General features: G+C 47.1%; 1 protein-coding gene across 3 annotated transcripts in view; it reads left to right on the top strand.

Annotated features, from left to right (window-relative positions):
- The window catches only part of PRAG1 (PEAK1 related, kinase-activating pseudokinase 1), a 46,150-nt gene extending 25,995 nt beyond the window's left edge, over positions 1-20,155 (top strand). For all 3 annotated transcript variants that reach the window (XM_061134916.1, XM_061134917.1, XM_061134915.1), the window contains 3 exons: positions 267-424; positions 12,789-13,528; positions 18,868-20,155. In XM_061134916.1, coding sequence (XP_060990899.1) covers positions 267-424; positions 12,789-13,528; positions 18,868-19,995 — 2,026 coding nt within the window. In that variant the 3' untranslated portion in view covers positions 19,996-20,155. The remainder of the gene's footprint in view (positions 1-266; positions 425-12,788; positions 13,529-18,867) is intronic.
- Positions 20,156-23,641: the final 3,486 nt, after the last annotated feature.

Genomic DNA, 23,641 nt, shown 5'->3' with positions numbered 1-23,641 from the left:
AGGCAGTTCCTCCCAAATCATGATTTGGGGGCTTTTCCAAATTTAATAGACTCACTTGTCTTTAATCACACTCAAGAAATCACCTGCCATTCGTGTGTATAAGGTTTCAGAAGATCCCCTGTTCTGTCTTCCCCCAAATCATTTTTTCAGAACTTGGCAGCACTGGTCAGGCTTCAAGAACATAGTAGGTTCATACTCCATTGGCTGGTTTTTTTGGAACAGAGACCAAATTAATTATTTTTATCATTTGTTTCTACATTTTCCAGGCACCTTTTAAAAATGAACAAGAGCAGCTCTGATTTGGAGAAAGTGAGCCAGGGCTCCGCTGAGAGCCTCAGCCCGTCCTTCAGGGGCGTCCACGTCAGCTTCACCACAGGCTCCACGGACAGCCTGGCCTCCGACTCCAGGACCTGCAGCGATGGAGGTAACACACTTGACCTTGATGGTGAGGCTTAGATTCTCCTGAGCCTGGAAGGCCAGGCCTGGGTTAATTGCCAAGATTCGGAAGCATTGAGCTAGACCTACTGTCTCGGTCCCACTTTCCCCACAAAATAGACTCTAACGAGGAGTTTTTTTTTTTAAGAGTTCTCTTTATTTTTATTTATTTATTTGTTTTGCTGCACTGCACAGCACGTGCTATGCTATGCTTATTCACTCAGTCGTGTCCAACTCTGCAACCCCGTGGACTGTAGCCCACCAGGCTCCTCTGTCTATGGGGATTCTCCAGGCAAGAATACTGGACTGGGTTGCCATGCCCTCCTCCAGGGGATCTTCCCAACCTAGGTCTCCTGCATTGCAGGCAGATTTTTTTTTACTGTCTCAGCCACTAGGGCAGTCCAAGAATACTGGAGTGGGTAGCCTATCCCTTCTCCATGGGGTCTTCCTGATCTAGGAATCGAACTAGGGTCTCCTGCATTGCAGGTGGATTCTTTACCAGCTGAGCTACCAGGGAAGCCCACTGCATGGCATGTGGGATCTTAATTCCTCAACCAGGAATGGAACCCACACCCCCGCATTGGAAGGTGGAGTCTTAACCACTGGACCACCAGAAAAGTTCTTATTCCCTGTTGAATTTATGGCAAGGTGCTTCACCCCGTATCTCCCTCTCCAGTTACACATAGTACCTCCACATGGCAATACGGTGGGAGGTTGGAAGCTTATCGAAAGACTCCTGACCCCTGGGTAATGAGTCATTATATATGTAGGTCTGCACTTGATTTCTCTCCTCAGGATTGGTTCACAGTGGCAATCCCAACTTCCCTCTCCCTCCACCCTCTGTCTCTCCTTTTCTTTCACAGGCATGCACACACACATATGCACACACTTACTTGGATACATAGCAGGTTTTTGTATCGGTGTTTGTTGAATTAAAGCATGGAGGCTTCATCAGACCACCACCAATCCCAGAGATTTTGGATAAAGCTCCAAGGCTTCATATGTGGGTGTGTCCTGATTGGGCTTCCCAGGTGACACTAGTGGTAAAAGAACCCACCTGCCAGTGCACAAGAAGCAAGAGATGTGGGTTCGATCCCTAGGTCGGGAAGATCCCTTGGAGGAGGGCAAAGCAACCCACTCCAGTGTTCTTACCTGGAGAATCCCATGGACAGAGGAGCCTGGCGGGCTGCAGTCCCTAGGGTCGCAAAGAGTCGGAAGCAATTTATCACACATGTACACATGTCCTGGTTGGGTATACAGTTGCCTCCCCCTGCCCGCCCCCACCCATATCTGCAGGCTCTGAATTCACAGATTCCGAACAGGTTCCCAAGGTTAAATCTTTGGTTAAATCAATGGATGCAGAACCTGCGGATACAGCAGGCTGACGGTACTCTGCTGCTGCTTTGTATAAGGCACTTGAACATCTATGGATTTTGGCATCCCAGGGGATTCCTGGAGCCAGTTCCCCCAGGGATAATGAGGGATGACTGTATTCCTAAAAAAAAGAACTCTCGATTTCCTGTAGTTTTGATGGGTAGTATTAGAACCTTCAGCCTTTAACATTTGTGTGAGTGTGTGTGTGTGTTGACTCCTGTATTTCTCATCGACTTGCCCTAGCACGATAGGTTTGAACGTGTGCTATCATGACCCTCTCAGTCCTAAGGAAATATTTCTTCTCTGTTGGCGTTTTTAGAGTAGAAAGTTCCGGTGTGAATTTACTGTCACCAACATTTTTCTATCTAAAAGATTAGTGCCACTCAGACAGAAGCATAGAAGTCAGTCTGTGGTGTGTTCTGATGGGAAACTTCCGATAGATCTGACTTAAAAACAGGAAATATCTTAGCCTTGATTTGGGTGGGATGTGGCAAAAGAACATTTTCTTTCTCTGCAGGTTGTCCTGGGCGTCTATCTTTTTCCTTTCCCCCTTGGATTGTGCAGAAATTTCTACAAAGCACATTTTTGTGGAGGGCTGGGCTGGGCACATGAACCATTAAACCCTGTGCTGGTCCGCGGGGACCTGCCCTTTCAGGATTGTGAGCCATTCTGTGGGAGGGTCTTCCATCTGCCACCCACCAGCTCGCGTTGGTGAGAACTGGACTAAATTGCTCCAGCACTTTTCTTCTTGGAACCAGCAAATAATGATTTTGCTCTTGGGCTCTTACCGTCTAGCCAGGAAGGTAAGATTAAAATTCCTGACCCATGGGTGGATGGAGTAAGCAAGCAAATTGGGCTGCTCAGAACAAGAGTGCTTATGAAAGCGTCCAGAGAGAGAGGAATCAGTGAGGGCGGGTGGAGGGTTCAGAGAAGGCTTCCTGAAGAGATGGGACTCTTGTGTCAAGAGTGGTTAAACTTGAGGAGGTGGTGGGAGGAAGAGGGGGTTTTTCAGGTTACGGAATCAGTTCAGGAGGAAAAAAGGCACAGGTTAGCAAGGCACAGGGCGAAATGGTGAGACCAGCCTGACACACTTGAGTGGAAGCGAATGAGGGGCGCTAGTCTACACGGGGGCGGGCGGCCGGGGGCGGGCTGGTGCAGAGCTCTCCACACCAGTCTGTGGAGTTTGGAAGTAGGGAGCTACTTGGGGGTTTATGAGTACATTGGTGACCCCTAACCCAGACTTTTAGAATTAAAATGAACACTTGTCCATGTGACACTGAGATGACATTGTAAACCAGCTATGCTTTGATTTTTTTTAAAAAGGATACATTTTCATGGTTATCCTTTTACTGTGAGCTATTCAATGGAAATGCCCCTCAAAATCTAGATTCCTGGAATAACAAAAAGGTATATATTGCACTGGCCGAAAAGTTCATTCACGTTTTTCTGTAACACGTTATGGAAAAACCCAAACAAACTTTTTGGGCAACCCAATACCTTCTTAACCAGACTCTGGCTCGTCAGAGCAAACCAGTTTCTATCTGCTGCTCCTACGTATGGCTCTGTACCGAGAACCCTGCTTTGAAACTGGCAAGAGACCACAGGAATGCTCTCTTTTCTCCTTTTTAATGTCTCTTAAACATTAATCTGGAGGCTATCCAGAACCGCCAGTCATGAAATGTAAGAAACCCTTCATTTAGCCACTCATTATTAGCCAAGGCAGCTGGCTTCAATCTGTTGTTGAACAGTGAGCTTTTCGTCTCATGGATCCTTACTCACTTTTACCTTGGAGCAGAAATACTTACCCATCGTGCCTTTTGTTACTATTTGGCATCTAGTGCTGAAGCTGAGACAGGGAACCAAGATAGGACAGGTAGAGTTAATTCAAGAATGTAGCATTGACCTCTTTAATATTATAGATCAAATCAAAAGAGACCATTTGATTACTGATTTTGTCAGTAAGAATTCACTCATGAAAATGACACATTTTGTGGACTCCGAGTCTGCGAGTCTGCGGTATGAGCAAGCCTGAGTGAGTTGAGGACAAAGTCATTCCAGGGCATGTAGCATAGTAGTTTTTAGAAACTTCTTGGAAACTCATCTGGGTTCATGGTGAAAGTTTTCTTCTATCCAGGTTTTGTGGCCCACCCCCTGCAAAAGTTTTTAATTTTATAAGCAAAATAAACATAATTGCAAGCTGTAACTTTGTTGCATTTTTTTAAAAAAAAAGAGTTTGTCTAAACTTGACAAAATACTTTTGTATCAATGTTAATTCAGCTCTTTGTGCTTGTGTCACATTTCGTACTCCTCTGAGCACATCTGTTATCCCATTTGTCCATGTGGGCAGTTCCATTGAACAGTGGGTCAGCTCGGTGAAAGGAAAAATCCATCTAAGCAGTTGTCAGGTTTATGCTTGGTTAGGGAGGGACAAACTGCATGTGTAAGGACAGATCTATGAATGCTGCCAAGGGGAAGGTCATCTGGAGTGAATGGTTGGATGGGGGTGGGAGGAATGGTCATCAGGAGACTCGTGTGCTTTTAAATGGTTACTTTTAAATATTGCAAACCTCATAATTGCATTAAGATCATTTTCCCTTTTGATGTAGGATAACATTTCAATTAAGAGTTCCACAGTTAAACAAACATCATGGAAGTCAGGCTCCCATCTCCCATTGAACTGAAAATGTGGTCACAAGGGATAGATGAGAGGTCTAAATAATTAGACAGTAGTGACTATAAACTCCCATGAAGAAATATACCCAGGCAGTGTTTCTGTTCTGATTTTTGTCGCTGGCAAACCAGAGGCATAGAAAGTTCATTAACTATCTTGACAGTAGTGAGCTTGTATTTCTCAGTGATAATGCCGAGAGAATTTTTAAAATATAGACGTTAATGCAGTCATTAGTTTGATAGGTATTCATTGAATACAAACGATGTGCTCAGTTGCGTCAGACTCTGCGACCCCATGGACTGTAGCCTGCCCAGCTCCTCTGTCCACGGGATTTCCCAGGCAAGAATACTGGAGGAGGGTTGCCATTTCCTTCCGCAGGGGGATCTTCCTGACCCAGGGATCTAACCTGGGTCCCCTGCATCTCTTGCATTGACAGGCAGATTCTTTACCATTGAGCCACCTGGGAAGTCCCACACTACTATGGATTGAATACAATTTTAGATGTTGAAGACACAGCAGGGACAGAAAGTGGCATGTCCCTTCTTTCATAGAGCTCACATTCTAGTGAGGAGACATGGACAGTGAGGAAGATGAAGAACTCAGGTCGCCAGTGTATCACATGGCAATAAGTGCTATCGGGAAAAGTCATGCGGGAAGGGGGCGGGGCGCACCTGTCAAGGGGAGAGAGAAAGTCCACAAAGAGCAGACGTCAGCCCGACCCTCACTGAGTCCTTGCTCAACCCACTCAGGCTATTATCTGAGCCTCTGTAAGAAGAAACAATATTTTCAAAAAGGTGATCCTGGGAGTTCCCCGGTGGCCTAGTAGGTAGGATTCTAGGCTTTGCTGTGGCCTGGGTTTAATCCCTGCTTCAGGGAACTGAGATCCTGCAAGCTACATGAAGCAATCAAAAAAAAAAAAAAAGGTGGTCCTGAAAAAGACATCTAAAACTTTCAAGCCAAAAATAGTGTGTTTTCAATTAATTAAAGCAGGCTTGTTAGAACACTTGATCCTAAATGGATGGCTTCAGTCTAATATATTCCATCCATGTTTTGCTCTAACACTGTATCTCTCTTCCCAACCCTCCATGGAGACAGACTGAGTCATGGGTTCTGTTCTGGAAAATCTATTACTAAAGGTGGGAGAAATTATCCTAAAGAAAAGATACTGATTTTTAAGTGCAAGTGTGGCCTGAGCCCTCACAATATCACCAGACTTAAAGCTTCACCTTAGATTGAGCCATTCCCTTTAAACTAAATTTAAAAACATATATATATTATTATTTCAGTAAAGTCTATACATGTCTGTGATACAATCTAAACAATGAAGAAAAATATAAAATGAAAACCAGTCTTCAGACACTCCCACCCCAGCTCCCACCTCCACTTGGAACATTTTTTCTATATGATCTCACAAATTTGTATCCATATTCCAAATATCATAAGCTTTAGTTCTACACACTTTTGTACTTACTGTATCTTGAAGTCCTTCAAATCAGAACCTCTAGGTCAACTTCATTTTCTTTTCATGCTGCATATTTTTTCATTGTATGAACTAGTTAAACCCTTCTCTTGTCAATGCATATGTAGGTTCCTTTCTTTACAAGTCTACAGTAACATCCTGGGACATACACTGAGATAATTTGGTGAGCGTATCTGTAAGATAACTTCTTAGAAGTGGAATTGATATGTCAAAACATATATGCATTTTAAAATAGATGTTACCAAATTAACCTCTAAAAATGTCAATTTATGCTTCCATCAGTGGCACGCAAAAGTGCCTTGAACATTCTACTGTTAATTTGGAAGCAAACCCTTAATGATTGTGTTATAATGGGAAGAATCATGATTCTGGAAGCACACACAGGCTGTAGACGTGAAATATTTTACATGAGCCTGTTTTCCAAACTGAGACAGTGCTTCCCCATTTTGCGTGTCAATGGCCTGCCCATCTTGATCACTGGGATGCTTAAGCAGTCCAGAGAGGCATCTCACAAATGCCGCATTTTCCATATAATTGTAAAATGCTAATAATATGCTTCCATTTTCAGACCGTGTTTGCCTTCTTGAAAAAGTAAGCATTCGTCTTGAAGGAATGTCATGTGCCTTCCTTTAACAAAAAAAAAAAAAATAGAGCTTAGTCTATTTTGATTGTGGAACCAAACAAGAGCTTGTACAGTTTTCCTTTGGAGGAAAAAGTTACTCTCTGTGAGTCTAAAACATATCCTCCACCCTTAACATTTTCTGGGGGGGGTGGGGGTGGGGGGGTGGGGGGGGTGGGCGGGGAAGGGGTTTTGGCCAAAATCTTCAAGACTACCACTTCCTGTGTGATGCTGGCCTCCACCGATGGCTTCAGTTTTTTCACCCTGAACATGTAGGGATTGAGGCAGGCCATAGTGCAGACAAGGTTTTCTCCATCTACTCTGTTCCCTCTGCCTTGCCTGTAGTAGGTGCTCAAGAAATACTGAGTGAATGAATGGATTAATCTATACAGTCATTTCCAGCCAGCCAGTCGTTTCCTCTTACCCTCATTTTAAAAAAAGATCCACAAAACACTTAAGTGTTTCAAACAAAAGAAAATTCCATTTACTTTCCTTTAAAGGGTGGAGAGCAGTCAGATGCCAAAGTTAAAGTTTGGAGCTGGGCTGGGGGCCTCTGAGCTGGGACCCGGCCCTTTGTCCCCACATTTGCTCTGGCCTCCCTGCTGTCAGGGTCTGTGTCATTTCGTCCTTTACATCTGCTGTCAGAAGGCAGAGCCGGGCGCCGAGGGAGCCACACCAGCTTATTTATACATTTCAAAACTGGACTGACCACTTCCTCCTGAAGCCCAGCTCTCATTTTGGCTGTAGAGAACAATGAAAGTACCTATTAAAACCCAGCCAGAAGAGAGGACTCTGTAATAAGAAAACCTCACAGTGCTGGGGTTGAACTTTTGGCCTGTGTTTCTGCATAGGAGTTAAGCTCTTTTTCTGGACCGTTGAAATCCTGGTTCCTCTTCTCTGCTTTCTAAATAGGATGGCACCAAATGAGTTCACCTTCCCGTCGGTTGTTCTAAGATCCCACCCCATGCACCATGTGATAGTTTGTTTCGTCCGAGGAAAGACTTTTCTCTGAAGCACAGCCACTAACGAGATGCAGGGCTGTTCTGCTGTATAGCTAGTTACCGGCTTGATATGCAGAATTGAAAATTGGAGGGAAAACTTAGGAAATGGGGTTTGTAGCTCTCTGGCCCTATTAGTACGCAAAGTCATTTTAAAAAAACTACCAATGATGTAACTGTGATGTAGGCAGACTTCCCAGGAAAGTATTTTCCATTCTTACCCTTTTTATACCCTTAATTATAAGCCAGAATTTGGAAACATAGTGACCTAACACCGGCCTAAAACCCCAGGATATATCTGACTCTGTCTCGTGCGCCCTTGGATCCAAGTCCTGAGAATATGGGCTGTTGGCCAAAGTGTTTCATGATTTTTTTAGGCACATTTTTCTAAACCAGTGGCTTGCCTGTGAGTTTTGAGACTATTTTAGGTGTCAAGGCATGTTTGTTCCCTCTTTTTTCTGGCTCTTCTAAATGCAGAGGATGGCAGCTGCTACTCATAGTAAGAGTCTAGCCGTGTTTCCGAGGAGGTGCCCCACGGAAGAGTCAAGAACACGACCGAGCCAGAGTGGGCTTTCGGGGGCGCCTGCGATTGGGTAGAAGACGGCTGCTGCCTGTCTTGTGGTGGAGAAATCACAAAGTTTCATCTAGAAGGGTTACATGTGGACATCTCTTTCTGAGAAGCCCTAAGAATATTAACAGCTGAGATGTAATTCGGTCCTGTGTTGCCTGGGAGTCATCAGAGAGAATGTATATAATGCCCAGTCATACAGGGAAAGGGAACATTTCCGATGAGCCTCACTCCACTGGGTAAGGTCTGTGTCCTGTAGTCCTTCCCATCTGCCGGGCAGGCGCCTGGCTGGGAGCCTCCTGTGCAATGCCGTTGTCTGACTGCTCTGTGCTTTAGGCGGTGCTTGTTGGGTGACAAACACCTAACATCTAAGAAATAAAAAGGAACCAGCCTACACGCTAATCCTTGAAGCCATGCCTCCTTCTAATATCCAGTACTCCTGGCTCGACTTAGTTCAGAGGTTGCAGGATATAGATCTCATCAAAGCCACTGACTCACAGTTCCCACAAGAAAGCAAGAGAACACCTACAGGGCAAAGGAGAAAAATCACTTCCTTCCAACTGCCTGAACAGACACATTTTTTTTTAAATTTTATTATTATTATTATTATTATTATTTTTGTCATACATTGATATGAATCAGCCATAGATTTACACATATTCCCCATCCCGATCACCCCTCCCACCTCCCCCTCCACCCGATTCCTCTGGGTCTTCCCAGTGCACCAGGTCCGAGCACTTGTCTCATGCATCCCACCTGGGCTGGTGATCTGTTTCACCATAGATAGTATACATGCTGTTCTTTTGAAATATCCCACCCTCACCTTCTCCCACAGAGTTCAAAAGTCTGTTCTGTATTTCTGTGCCTCTTTTTCTGTTTTGCATATAGGGTTATCGTTACCATCTTTCTAAATTCCATATATATGTGTTAGTATGCTGTAATGTTCTTTATCTTTCTGGCTTACTTCACTCTGTATAAGGGGCTCCAGTTTCATCCATCTCATTAGGACTGGTTCAAATGAATTCTTTTTAACGGCTGAGTAATATTCCATGGTGTGTATGTACCACAGCTTCCTTATCCATTCATCTGCTGATGGGCATCTAGGTTGCTTCCATGTCCTGGCTATTATAAACAGTGCTGCGATGAACATTGGGGTGCACGTGTCTCTTTCAGATCTGGTTTCCTCAGTGTGTATGCCCAGAAGTGGGATTGCTGGGTCATATGGCAGTTCTATGTCCAGTTTTTTAAGAAATCTCCACACTGTTTTCCATAGCGGCTGTACTAGTTTGCATTCCCACCAACAGTGTAAGAGGGTTCCCTTTTCTCCACACCCTCTCCAGCATTTATTGCTTGTAGACTTTTGGATAGCAGCCATCCTGACTGGCGTGTAATGGTACCTCATTGTGGTTTTGATTTGCATTTCTCTAATAATGAGTGATGTTGAGCATCTTTTCATGTGTTTGTTAGCCATCTGTATGTCTTCTTTGGAGAAACAGACACATTATTTTTTGTGCTAAAGCACAGCCTCTTGGTTTTCTTTGGTAATCCAGAAATAAGAAGTGTCGCTGATTTATATATATATATATATATGTGTATATATATATATATATATATATATATTTTTTTTTTTTTTTTAAGATTCCTGCTATTCTTAAAGACTGAAAAGTTTTCCAGCCACAGCTTGTGAGAGCTAGAGCTAGAGGAACAGAGGAAGCCAGATAACCATCAGCCTAGAGGTATTTTCTTTCAGGGGCAGCTTTGAGACAGAATATACTTGAGGAGCTGTTGAAAATGGAAAGAGTGGCTGAAACTGTAGACTATTAGTTTTGGAAGGGGCCTTCGTGGAGATGCAGTCTGGTCAGTTTTAAATGAGGAAACTCAGCTGAGTAAGATTGACAGCTGACATCTCTCTGTGCACCCTCAGATCAGGGTAGAGGCAGAAAGGGATGTGGTGAGAGCCAGACAAGGAAGGCAAGAAAAGCACACCAAACAGGGGGTGGGTATAAGCATGAGGCTAAAAGAGGGGGCTGGTCCACAAGCTGATTCGTCACAGGCCTCCCCGTCCAGTTGAACTGGGCCAGGAGTCATAGGCAGGGTGTCCCTGTTGCTGGTTGTCGTTCAGTCGCTCAGTCGTGTCCAACTCTTTGTGACCCCATGGAGTGACTGCAGCACACCAGGCCTCCCTGTCCTTCACCATCTCCCAGGGTTTGCACAAACTCATGTCCACTGAGTCGGTGATGCCATCCAACCATCTCATCCTCTGTCATCCCTTTCTCCTCCTGCCCTCAATCTTTCCCAGCATCAGGGTCTTTTCCAATGAGTCAGCTCTTTGCATCAGGTGGCCAGAGTATTGGAGCTTCAGCCTCAGCATCAGTCCTGCCAGTCAACGTTCAGGGCTGATTGACCAGAATTCTGATCACACTCCACTCCTCTCCCACCCTTACCTTCTGCGTGTTGATAATACATCTCTGCCTGAACCTGGTTCCCAGCTCCTGGGTTCAACGAGCTGTGTGTACTCACTCTGTCCTTCTGGGGCCTTCGCACTGGGCTTGCTCTGCTGTTGCTCACTGAGGCTGGTCAGTGGGGCTGGGGCACGGATGTCAACGCCTGAGGACCTGGTCGTCCACTTTGCTCTCTCCTGCCTGTGGAGGAGCATCTTAAGTGAGGAGACCACCCCCACACCACGCCCTGCCCATGTGGATGTGACAGGCTTGCTGCTGGCCGCTTCTGTCCCACTTCGGCTGGAGAAAGCAGAGAGACTCAGGCATGAACAGTGATCACGTATTCACGAGCAGCCCTACAAAGTCCTTGAGTGGAGTGACGCAAAACTAACAGTGGCCTTTCTTTGGGGCCTCTCTCCGCTTGTCTCAGGCCTCTGAGTTGTACATCGTTCCTTCTCGTCGTCCTGCTGAGAGGGGAGGGGTTCAGAGAGGTACTGCATGCCCTGCCCTTAGGTGACATGCACAGTCACAGTGGTCCCCAACTTTTTTGGCACCAGGGACTGGTTTCCTGCAAGACAGTTTTTCCACAGACTGTGGGTGGCAGGGGGTGAGATGGTTTTGGGATGATTCAAGCAAATTACATTTATTGTGCACTTTATTATTATTACATCAGCTTCACCTCAGGTCATCAGCCATTAGATCCCAGAGGTCGGTGGCCCCCTGAAAATGATGGGTGCACATCATAACTGTCCATTTCCTTAAATCTGAGACCCCTGTTTCTTTCACATTTTAACCTTCAGGATAACAGCATGCATTTTACCACATATGGATACAGTTAATGGGTTTTTTTTTAATCCCCCTAAAAGCTTTTATTAAAATAGTGGGTACATCTTTGAATCAGTTCTTAGAATGAAATAAATGAGTATCATTTCACTTGGCACTTTCTTGTCTCCAATGTCAATATCTTTTCTTAAATGTTTTTTTTTTTTACCTGAAATCTTGTTTCATTGTGAACTCTCCATTTCATGCAGTGATACAAAGACTAAGTTCAGTCTTCGCTCTGTCTAGATTGGCTGTCCATCTCACCTTCTGTGATGTTTCTGGACGTACCTGTGCACTGTGGAGACCTGGGGCAGTGATGGAACTTTCCCAGAATCATATCAGTATCCATGTGCACCACTCTGGGAACTCAGGGGCCTAGGAACCACTCACTTTTCTGCTGCTTCTTTTATAAAATCACCTTCCTTTGCCCTCTGGGCTTCCCTGGTGGCTCAGTGGTTAAAAAAAAAAAATCTGCCCACAATGGAGGAGACTTGTGTTGAATCCCTGGGTTGGGAAGATCCCCAGAGAAGAAAATGGCAACCCACTCCAGCATTCTTGCGTGGAAACTTCCATGGACAGAGGAGCCTGGCAGGCTACAGTCCATGGGGTCATAAGAGATGCACACAGCTTAATGACTAAACCACCACCACCATTGTTTGCCTTCTAAAATGTCTGTGGGCCTGCCCTGTCCCCCAGGCCATCAGGGAGGTTCGTCAAAACTCTTAGAATTACACACTAAGAAGGAGGCATTATACTGCAGCTAAACACTAGCCTCTATAAACTGACTTTTTGAAAAAATCCAGCCAAGCCACACATGTTCAAGTTTTTGTCGCTGTTGCAACATTGTTTGCTACATGTTAGAAGCGACCTAAGTATCCATCCAGCGGGGTCTGGTTAATAAATTACGATACTTGCGCATGATGATACAGAGTGGGGCACCTGTTAAAAAGAATGAAATACATCTGGACATTATCTCATGTGGACTATCTCCAAGCCATAGTGGCAAATGAACAAAAGGAATATTGGGATCAGTGGGCACTATTTGCTCTCCTTTGTGTAAACCTGTGTATGTTGCGTGTGTGTGTATTTTGGTTGTTTGGCGAATCTCCAGAAGGATGCGTAAGAAATTGCCAGCAGTGGTTTTCTTTACATCAGAGGGACTGGATGCTGAGGGACCAGATAGGAGGAAGACTCATTGGCATTGTATACCTTTTTTGCACTTTTAATTTGTTCATATGCATGTGTTGTCTCTTTAAGAAATAGATAAAAACAATATAAAATAAATTATTTTGATTGGGGAAAAAAAAAAAAAAGCCCACAGGACCCTGGAACTGAGCAACATGGACTTCTAGCCTGAGAATTTCTGTTTCTCTCTCTCAGGTCCATCGTCTGAGCCAGCTCACTCGCCCACCAACAGCAGGAAGAAGCTCTTCGCCCCTGTCCCCTTCCCTTCGGGCTCCACTGAGGATGTGTCCCCCGGAGACCCCCTGCAGCCCCCGCCTCTTCCCCAGAAGAAGCTCGTGAGTCGGGCGGCCTCTTCCCCGGATGGCTTCTTCTGGACCCAGGGTTCCCCCAAGCCCAGAACAGCAAGTCCCAAGCTGAACCTCAGCCACTCGGAGACTAATGTGTGTGTCCATGAGGACTCCCACTTTAGCTACCCCTCAGGCCCCGGCAGCCGCCACCAGCACATCTTCGCCGCTTCCGAGCCGCTGGAGAAAACGTCCAAAGGCAGTGGCCACCGGGGCCCCACCCCGGGGCTGGGGGGCAGCAAAGGCCTGCAGGGCAAAGGGGTCTCCTCCGCCTCGTCCTCCCAGCTGAGCGTGTCCAGCCAGGCCTCGGCGGGCAGCACCCAGCTGCAGCTCCACAGCCTCCTGAATAGCATCAGCAGCAAGGAGGGCACCTACGCCAAGCTGGGGGGGCTCTACGCCCAGTCCCTGGTCCGCCTCGTGGCCAGGTGCGAGGACCTCTTCATGGGCGGCCAGAAGAAGGAGCTGCACTTCAGTGAGAATAACTGGTCCCTGTTCAAGCTGACTTGTAACAAGCCCTGCTGTGACTCAGGGGATGCCATTTACTATTGTGCCACCTGCTCTGAGGATCCCGGCAGCACCTACGCCGTGAAGGTAGGTCCCACCCCCGCCTCCCGCTCCCCCGCCCTGTGCCGGCCGGCGGTCCTGGCTGGCAGCCCAGTGTCTTGAGAAGTCCTGTCCCCTCGGCCGCCTCCCAGAGGAGGGTCATTTCCTGGAAATGCTCGGTGAGTTCACTCTGCCTGGCCCAGGACGTGGTGCAGTGTGATTTGTATGCACGTATTCGGTGGAGGAAAGAGTGAGCTGAATGTGGTCAGCCTAGTCATCACTGGTAGCCCAGAGCCTGGGATCTGTACCCATTCAATGAAGGGATGTAAATTTGAGCTCCTTGAAAGTCAAAGGGGTGGAGGTGCCTTTAGGAAGTTCTTTGCTACTGCTGACCCAGTGGACCTGAGAAAATTATCTTTGAATCATCCCTCTGCTTCCACTCTGAACATTTTCTTGTGTTCAGGTATATCAGTTACTCTCCCCTGCCTCCTGGGGCTGGACCTGGGGGCTCCTTCACTGTCAAGAGACAGCTGACCTCTTCATTTTGAGGAGGAACAAGCGTGGTGGGACAGGCTTTTAATCCTTCTTGCCCATGGGGTAGAAAGTGATGTGGCCCAAGGGGGCCACTTGGCGCAAGGGCTGCCGCTAGATCAGAACTTCTGGATCAAGGGGTTTGGTTTTTTAGATTCGTGACTGTGATGTGCAGCTTGGATTCTAAGACCTCCTGTAATAATGTAGAGTTAGCCAATTCTGAAGAACAGTGCAGAAAATTCAACATTCCCAGAGAACGTTAGAAGGCAGTGTTGTTCATTTCATCTGAAATCTAAACCATAAGGAGGGACTTCCCTGGCAGTCCAGTGTTTAAGCCTTCGCCTTCCAATGCAGGGGGTGCTGGTTTGATCCCTGGTCAGGAAGGTGAGGTCCCACGTACCTCCCAACCAAAAAAACCAAAACAGAAACAATATTAAAACCAAGTCAGTAAAACTTTAAAAATGGTCCATATCAAAAAATAAAAATAAGGAAACCAGCAGATAGACCTTGGGCCTGTTAAGGAAGAGAGTCCAGTTGTTCTCTGTGATTCTGCTGGAGGCTTGGCAGATCAGGAAGTATCTCCATAGAGTGTGAAAAGGAAATTTCTTTTTAAAATTTTTTTAACTTTTTTTTTTTTATATTGGAGCTCAATATTTTGTGAAAAGGAAATTTGAAGAAGAATTTCAAGTATTCAGAGTCTAGGGAACAGCAGCATCAATTTGCAGATGTGCCTGGCTTGGTGATGGGGTGGGGGCGGGGCGCAGAGCATCCTGCACGCGCCGCCGTTCCGCTTCATTAGTGCTGGTTCTGGATGGAATACAGTCATCTGAATCCTCTGGGTCCCCAGGAGGGGGAGAAGGCTCCTTCTCGAGCCGCCTGTCTGCAGCCGAGCTTGTCTCACCCGTGTCTGGGATGCAGGAGCTTTGGCTGCAGGCTTGCACCTGCTTGGGCTCACATTGGTCCCTCTGTTTGTGGGCTTTGCCTCCTGTGGCAGTGAGAGAGTGAAGCCAGCTCGTGTAGCCCCGCTCCACGAATACAGGGAGGAGGAAAAGCCTTTGTTAACGTGTGCTGTTGACGCTGTTTCGTGCCTCAGTCAGCCAGAACTCCAGTAATTAGGGACCTGTGTTAAGCTGGCTGGGCCTTTTTTATTTCGCAGACGTGACTTAGCCCAGATTTTCAACCACGAAGGAGGCCAAGGCACCAAAGTTTAAAGCAAGACTTGGCTCAATGAAACCTTTGAAATTGGAGCTGAACCAGTCTATGTGAAGGTGTTGAGCCAAAACCTGAGCACAGACCCCTGAAAATGATCTTGTAAGGTGGTGAGGGGAGGTGGGGGTGGAAGAGAAGCCTTTCACCCACCTCCTCTACCTTCACTCCTAATTTGACACTGTAGAATAATCTTGTGGGGCCCTGCCCAGGGCTCCCCCACTGGTTAACATGCACCCCATCTTTTGTTCGAGGCAGTGAGGTCTTGCCAGAGGACCAGCTCACTGATTTTGAATCCCATCCAGGCCAGTTGTCATTTACTCTGCTCCTTCATTTACATCTCTGTGCAAACTGCCTGGACTCCCGAGGAGAGTTTTTGCTCGGCTCAGGCCTTTGATACCCTGGAGAAAAGGATCCTTGGAAACACATCCCAGGCCCAGCAGCTGCGCCCTCTGGGTTTGTACAATTACCTGCCAGCCACCTCTGGATTGCCTGGCTCCACTGCCAGGTTACCAGACCCACAAGGGCAGTCACCATAGCAACCTTTCCTGATGGGTGCTCACCTGTCTAGACTTTGTGTTGAAAGCTGCATCTGTGTTGTATCTTTTAATGCTCCTAGTGGCCCTGTGAGGAGGGATACTGCCCTTGAGATACAGAGGAGAAACAGACTTTGAGATAAATACAGTCAATTCTCAATATTTGGGGATTTCATATCTGTGAATTTGGTGTTGAAATTTTTTGTAACCCCAAATAATAAATACTTGGGGTGCTTTAGTGGTCATCCCTAGCCATGTGCAGAGTTGGGGAGATCCAGGTTATCCAACACACAAATCCCTAGCTGAGGCGCTACAGGGGGACTCTCCACCTTCTTTCTCAGCTCTCATCCTGTAAACAAGTGCCTCATCTTCACACTTTTTTTAAGGGTGATTTCACCCTTTAAAATGGCCATGCCAAGCAATGAAGTCCTGTCTCATGATCCTAAGGTCAGGAAGACTGTGATGCAGTTTTGAGAGGGTGTTAGATCAGCTTCTTTTCAGGCATGAGCTACACTGCTGTCAGCCATGAGTCACTGTTAGCACAGTTGAGATACTCAACAGTATCTATGAATAAAGCGACTTTAAACAGAAACACACATACAGCCGGGCTATACATTGGCCAGTTGATGAACATCTTGTGACCAGAGGCTTGTAAGAACGTCACGTTGTATTTCCCCAGGAGCAGTGGTTCAGCATTCATGCGTTCAGTGTTTGTGACTACTTAATAGAACATAACGACCAACTGAAAGAACAAGAATCAAGGGTAACTTGCCAGTGTTTGCAGAGTTCATATTTAAACTAAGGTCCTTTTCACCCTAAGGCTCATACTCTTCACCTCCAGAACACTTCTCAGCTGTATAATCTTGGGCAAATAACTTAATTTTTTAAAGTCTCAGCTTCCTGCTTGTAGTAACATCTATCTCATGAAGTTGTTCAATGAGATTTAAAGAGACACTACAGGAAGTATGCTTTATAGGCATCATGTGAAAGTTTGCTGGGTATGTCGTAGTTGAGAAGCTCTCACATGGATATCATGGATGGCAAAGCAGACAGGTCCATACACAGTGGTTGTTGGTATTTATACACTAGACTATTTTTTGAGGACCACCCCAGCCTACATTGTTCCAGAAAACTGCCATTTAAAAACCAAATACAGCTGGCTTGGCTCAGATAAGAAAGAACCTACAGCAGTGCCTTTTTGACATGTATCCCGAAATCACTTTTGTTAATGGAAGAGGAAACACTGTCTGGGATAAAATGAGCTTCCCTTTTATTTCTATTCTACTTTTCTAATAAGAGAGATCACTAAATTAATGTGTTCCCTCCCCCCGGCCCCCCAACCCTCCAATTATCTTTTTAAAAAGTCTTCTTAGTAGCTGAGCTCCTTTATGCCAGGTTTCATGCTGAGGTTTGTAGAGCTGCAATATAAATAAATCTCTTTGAAAAGGTGCTTGCAACAGAACTTCTAAAAACGTCACCTGTAAGCATTGTGGCACTCCATAAACACTGCCGTGATCATTCAAGTGTAGCCATGCAGCAGCCAGAAGGGTTATTTTGAGATTGTTTGCTGGGTGATATTTTGTAGATGGGGCCAGATGCCTTTCTTCTCAGGATTACAAACTGATCCTTACCCTTCTACAAAGCACGGCTGGGGCTGCACCATCTCCTTTGCAGAGGAGTGCCCACAGACCATCTACAGTCTCTTTCCGTGTAATTAATTAGAGGGGATCAGGCCTGATGGGGGGCCATTGTGTGTGACTCAAGACTCTCAGTTGTGCAGCCACCAGATGGATTCCTGTTGCTCAGGATCCTTAGGTGGCTGATGCTGTCATTAGTATAAAAAGATGCAGAAGAGGAAGGAAAGACACAGCATAGGGATTCCCCAGAGAGCTTCAGATCCTCCGCTTGTTTATTTCATCTTCGGTTCAGAGGGTACCTTTGGGCCCTTGGGCTTCCCTATTCCCTGGAGAGCTTTTTGTTTTCTTTCAGCTGCTATGACTCACCCTTGGAGGAGTGACTTGCACTTAGCAGCTCCACTAAAATCAGCCCCATGGGTTGCGCCAGTTGGTAGGCATGGCATATTAACCTGGATCTAGAAACCAAGGCAGCCTTAGAGAATTTGACCAAGTCCTAGAGGTGCAGGGGCCTGCATCTCTGCCCCTGAGATTCCCCAAGAAGGGAACATCCTAGCGATCAAATATATCTGCTGTCAGGTAGCTGCCAAGTCAGGTGCGGTGGCTGGGGAGTGAGGCTGATTGCCTGAGGAAGCTCTTATCTGGCTTCCTGAGAATTTGTCCAGTCCACGTTGTGGGCAGAGAGATATCTTCCTATCAAGGGAACTCATTCTGGCTGGGTTGTATGATCATTTTAGGTTTAACTTTTTAAGAAATTGACAATCTGTATTCCAAAGGGGTGGTACCATTTTACATCCCACCAGCACACCTGAGACATCCCATTTCTGCACATCCTCATAGATGCTTGGTATTATCATTTTATTACAGCCATTCTAGTGGGCATCACCTGGGCTCTCATTGCGTTTTTCACTTGCCTTTCTCTTATGACTCATGATATTGAATATAGTTTCATGTGCTTATGGCCATTTACATAGTTCTTGGGTGAAATGCCTGTGAATATCTTTTGCTGACTTTTTGATTGGACAATTTATCTTACGACAGCTTTGCAAGAATTCTGGGTACATTCTGGATGGATATGTGTTTTGCAAATATTTCCTCCCACTCTAATACTTGTCTCCCCAATTTTCTTAATACTTTTTGAACCACACAAGTTTTAAGAGTTGATAAGGTCACGTTTGTCCGCCGTTTTCTTTTTTGGACCATGGTCCAGGTGTGGTCTCTGAGAAATCTTGGCTTAGCCTAAGGCCTCAAAGATTCTGCCCTGTGTTTTCTTCAAAAGTGTGCATTGCTTTGGCTCTCACACCTAAGCCTCTCCATTGTGACCTAGGTCTCTGTGACCCATTTTGAGTTAAATGGTGTGTGCGCAGTGGGCGGTAAGAGTGTAAGTTCACCATTTGCTTGCGGATGTCTAAATGTGCCAGCACTGTTTACCGAACAGAATGATGGCTCTGGCTTTGACCTCACTTCCGCTTTCCCCCAGATCTGCAAGACCCCCGAGCCCAAAGCAGCCTCCTACTGCAGCCCTTCAGTGCCCGTGCACTTCAACATCCAGCAGGACTGTGGCCACTTTGTCGCCTCCGTGCCCTCCAGCATGCTCACCTCTCCGGACGCGCCCAAGGACCCTCTGTCTGCCCTGCCCTCACATCCCCCCGCCCAGGAGCAGGACTGCGTGGTGGTCATCACCCGGGAGGTGCCCCACCAGACCGCCTCGGACTTCGTGCGGGACTTGGCCGCCAGCCACCAGTCTGAGCCCGAGGTGTACGAGCGGCGGGTGTGCTTCCTGCTGCTGCAGCTCTGCAACGGGCTGGAGCACCTGAAGGAGCACGGGGTCATCCACCGGGACCTGTGCCTGGAGAACCTGCTGCTCGCGCACTGCGCCCCCCAGGCTCCCCCCGAGCCCGCCCCCGCGGCCTGCGTCCCGCCCACCGCCGCATCCGCCGCCCTCCCTCCCGGCGCCACCCCCACCCCTCCAGCCGCCCCCGCCTTTCAGGGAGGGTCCGGTGAGAAGCACTTGCCCCGGCTCATCATCAGCAACTTCCTGAAGGCCAAGCAGAAGCCAGGCGGCACCGCCAACCTGCAGCAGAAGAAGAGCCAGGCACGCCTGGCCCCCGAGATCGTGTCTGCCTCCCAGTACCGCAAGTTCGACGAGTTCCAGACGGGCATCCTCATCTACGAGCTGCTGCACCAGCCCAACCCGTTCGAGGTGCGCGCGCAGCTCCGGGAGCGGGACTACCGGCAGGAGGACCTGCCGCCGCTGCCCGCGCTGTCCCTCTACTCGCCCGGCCTGCAGCGGCTGGCGCACCTGCTGCTGGAGGCCGACCCCATCAAGCGCATCCGCATCGGCGAGGCCAAGCGCGCGCTGCAGTGCCTGCTCTGGGGGCCCCGGCGCGAGCTGGTGGAGCCGCCCGGCGCCTCGGAGGAGGCGCTGTGCGCCACGCTCCACAACTGGATCGACATGAAGCGAGCCCTGATGATGATGAAGTTCGCCGAGAAGGCGGTGGACCGCCGGCGCGGGGTGGAACTGGAGGACTGGCTCTGCTGCCAGTATCTGGCGTCGGCCGAGCCCGCAGCCCTCTTACAGTCGCTGAAGCTCCTGCAGCTTCTGTGAGGCAGCTCCCGGCCCCGTCCTCTGGGCCGGACCCCCACCCGACCCCCTTCCCCGTGCCCTGCCTTGCCTTGAAAACATCCGTGTCTCGTGGGAAATGGTACAAATGACTGTCATACTTGGATGTAATATATATATATATATATAAGATATAAATATGAAAGACTGTGGATGTCATTGCCCACCGTGGTCCAGCCTCCTTTTCTCCTGTAGTCTTGCAGTTTCCTCTGCAATTATGTACATTTCTAGCTTCTTGCAAGGTTGTGAGGACACTGCCGCCCGCAGAATGAAGCCTGGACTCTGGTCTCACTACCCCATTAGGGGGTCTCTTTCTTTACCTTCTTGTCAAGTGGCTATTTAAAAAAAAAAAAAAAAACACCTCCATTTTTAATTAAAATTGCTGGGTGAGTCATGAGCAAAGCTCTTTTATCCCCAAGTGCGTTAATACCTTTGGTGGGTAAAATCGTTTTAAGCCCTTGAAACAGTGGCTTCAAGACCACTTGAACTGTCCCTGTTCTTCCGCTTCTCATCAGAAGGAGCATCAGGCCACAAGAGCCCAGGCTTGTGGGGACCAGTTCATCTTCCCTGCTGCTCTCTCCACCTCACAGCCTCTTAGGAAGAAGCCAGACACAGCTGGTGTGATCCCAGAGTTTCAGAATTTAATCCCACTGCTCGAAATCCATTTCCAGTTTGCTAAAGCTGGTTATCATTTGTATCAGAAGCCTGGCTGAAAGCGGAAGCCACCCCAGATGGTTCAAATGACGAGAACTTAGCAGGGGACCACTTAAAGGGTTGCAGGCAGGATTAAGAGAAAAACAACGGATGGTGAGACAAAAAGCAAGGGCTGGAATGGGGAGGGTTCACTCAATCTGTTCCCCACCTGTCATCCACAGGCCAAGACCAGTGAGACGCCAGGGAGCAAGAGGGCCTGGGCAGTAGAGCCGGCAGGACTGACTGCCCTGGGCAGGATTGGGAAGAAAGGGTGGAGTGCGGGGTGGAAAACAGCCCACTGTTACTGCTGTCCTAGATAAGGGCAGTGCAAGAAGAGAACTCAGTGTTTCTACTTTCAGACCACTCGCCCACCTGCTGTTCAAAACTCCTTTGGGTTTCCATTTTTTAAAACTCATTCAGTTAACACATTTATTGGCACCTACTATAGTCAGCATTTGGTACCATGCCTTTAAAAAGTGCTTAAAAGAATTCGGAAGCACCAGATCTTTCTTCCTCAAAACTAGACACAGAAAAAAATCAATAAACACTCATTTGAAGGGGAATAGCCCAAGAGCCTTGTATTGCTACCTAAAAGGGTAATCTTTCAAGTTGTGAACGAATTTCTCAAACCTTGTAAATAACAATGGACAAGTTTAAAATAAATTCAAAAGTCTTAATGGATGTCCTAGGAATCTAGGAAAGTGGCCAGCAACCAGGATGGCAAAATCTCCCAGGTCCCCGTCTGCTTATTTTTTTAATAATTTTATTGGTTTATTATTGGCTGTGCTGGGTCTTCATTGCCCCGAGGGCATTTCTCTAGTTGCAGTGAGTAGGGGCTACTCTCAAGTTGCAGTGTGTGGGCTTCTCATTGCAATGACTTCACTTGTTGCAAAGCTTGGGCTCTAGGACCCATGGGCTCAGTAGCTGCAGTATCCGGGCTCTAGAGCACAGGCTCAGTAGTTGTGACGCATGAGATTAGTTGCTCCGTGGCATGTGGGACCCTCCCGGACCAGGGATCAGACCCCTGCTTCTTGCATTGGCTGGAGGATTCTTCACCACTGAGCCACCGGGCAAGTGCTCCTTCTGTGTATTAATTTCACTCTTTTTGCAGCCATTCCAACCTGGGACTACAGGTAAACACACACACACTTCCAAGTATCTCAAGGTGAAGCCTGGGGCTTCAAGGCACATATGTCATTTCAGTGGTTGTTTGAGCATTGAGGGTCAGTCAGTCGGTTCAGTTGCTCAGTCGTGTCTGACTCTTTGTGACCCCATGAATCGCAGCATGCCAGGCCTCCCTGTCCATCACCAACTCCCGGAGTTTACTCAAACTCATGCCCATCGAGTCGGTGATGCCATCCAGCCATCTCATCCTCTGTCGCCCCCTTCTCCTCCTGCCCCCAATCCCTCCCAGCATCAGGGTCTTTTTCCAATGAGTCAACTCTTCGCATGAGGTGGCCAAAGTACTGGAGTTTCAGCTTCAGCATCAGTCCTTCCAATGAACACCCAGGACTGATCTCCTTTAGGATGGACTGGTTGGATCTCCTTGCACGACCCAGATAATCACAATGGTGTGATCACTGACCTAGAGCCAGACATCCTGGAATGTGAAGTCAAGTGGGCCTTAGGGAGCATTGAGGGTAGAGCCGGCTAAAACCAGCTTCCAGCTATGTTTGTACAGAGAAAGAGTTTTGAACATGGAAATCATAATTCTCCGTAGGACCCATCTGTTTCAGAGGGTATTATTTTGTCAGTTGTTTCTTCCTGGGAATTTTCCAGGCAAACCCTCCACCCTCAGTTTGCTGTCTTTTGCTTTCTTGTTCTTTCTCACATCAAATAAATAAACAATGGAGAGGGAGGAAGCAAATATTCTGCCAGGGGGAATGCAGCGCTTGTTGGAAATAACTGTCACAAGAGGCACATTTTAAACCTCTGAATTAATTGCACCTTTTTTATATGCCTCCCACTTAAGGGAGAAAAAAAACACTGAGATGGTAGAAAAGAATTTCAGAACTAAAATGAACCCCAAAGTAGAGGTGGAAAGAGAAGGAACTATAGCAGTAAATTCTAATTAAGAAGAATGGTAGTGATCAAACATAAGACTTATTTCTGAGCTTAGGTCCACCAACCTAAGAAAAGTAGAGAACAGCCGGGTGTCCTCTGCTACTGCTAAGTCACTTCGGTCATGTCTGACTCTGTGCGACCCCATCCCTGGGATTCTCCAGGCAAGAACACTGGAGTGGGTTGCTATTTCCTTCTCCAATGCAGAAAAGTGAAAGTGAAGTCGCTCAGTCATGTCTGACTCTTCGAGACCCCATGGACTGCAGCCTACCAGGCTCCTCCATCCATGGGATTTTCCAGGCAAGAGTACTGGAGTGGGCTGCCATTGCCTTCTCTGCGGGTGTTCTCTACTTCGGGGTAATTCTTTGGGTAATCTCAGGAGACAGTTCATCGGCAGAAACAAACCTTTTCCTGGTGCTTGGTTTTGAAGGGATTTTGTCAAGGATTTCCTTGTTTAAAGACATTAAATAATGTTCCCAACAGCACACACACACAAATTAAAAAGACCATTTTTTTTAGATAGGGCAATTCCTTTATATCCACCATTGGTGAAATCCACGGGTGAACATTCAGGCCTAGTTTCATTGAGATGATTCTGCAGAGCACTTGCCACTTACTCAGCTCCGCGAATCAGCCTTTTCCATGAATGACAAGTCACGTGGCTACAAATATTATGTTTGGCAAACAGCTTCAGGCACAGAGAATTCCAAATACAGCTTTTTTTTCATCACCCCAACATATACCTGGGATGTATGACTTTACTTCACAGAAACCTCAAGCACCGAATAAATTTAAATCCAGAAACAAAGAGTTTCTTCCACAGGGGACCGAGGTTCAGAAAAAGGCAGCCACCTTTGTATGATGACAGTCTTAGAAC

Source organism: Dama dama, chromosome 32 (assembly GCF_033118175.1).
Source record: "Dama dama isolate Ldn47 chromosome 32, ASM3311817v1, whole genome shotgun sequence".
Classification (NCBI taxonomy): domain Eukaryota; kingdom Metazoa; phylum Chordata; class Mammalia; order Artiodactyla; family Cervidae; genus Dama; species Dama dama.
Note: the sequence above shows the minus strand (reverse complement) of the source record. Positions and strands in the feature narration are given on the sequence as shown.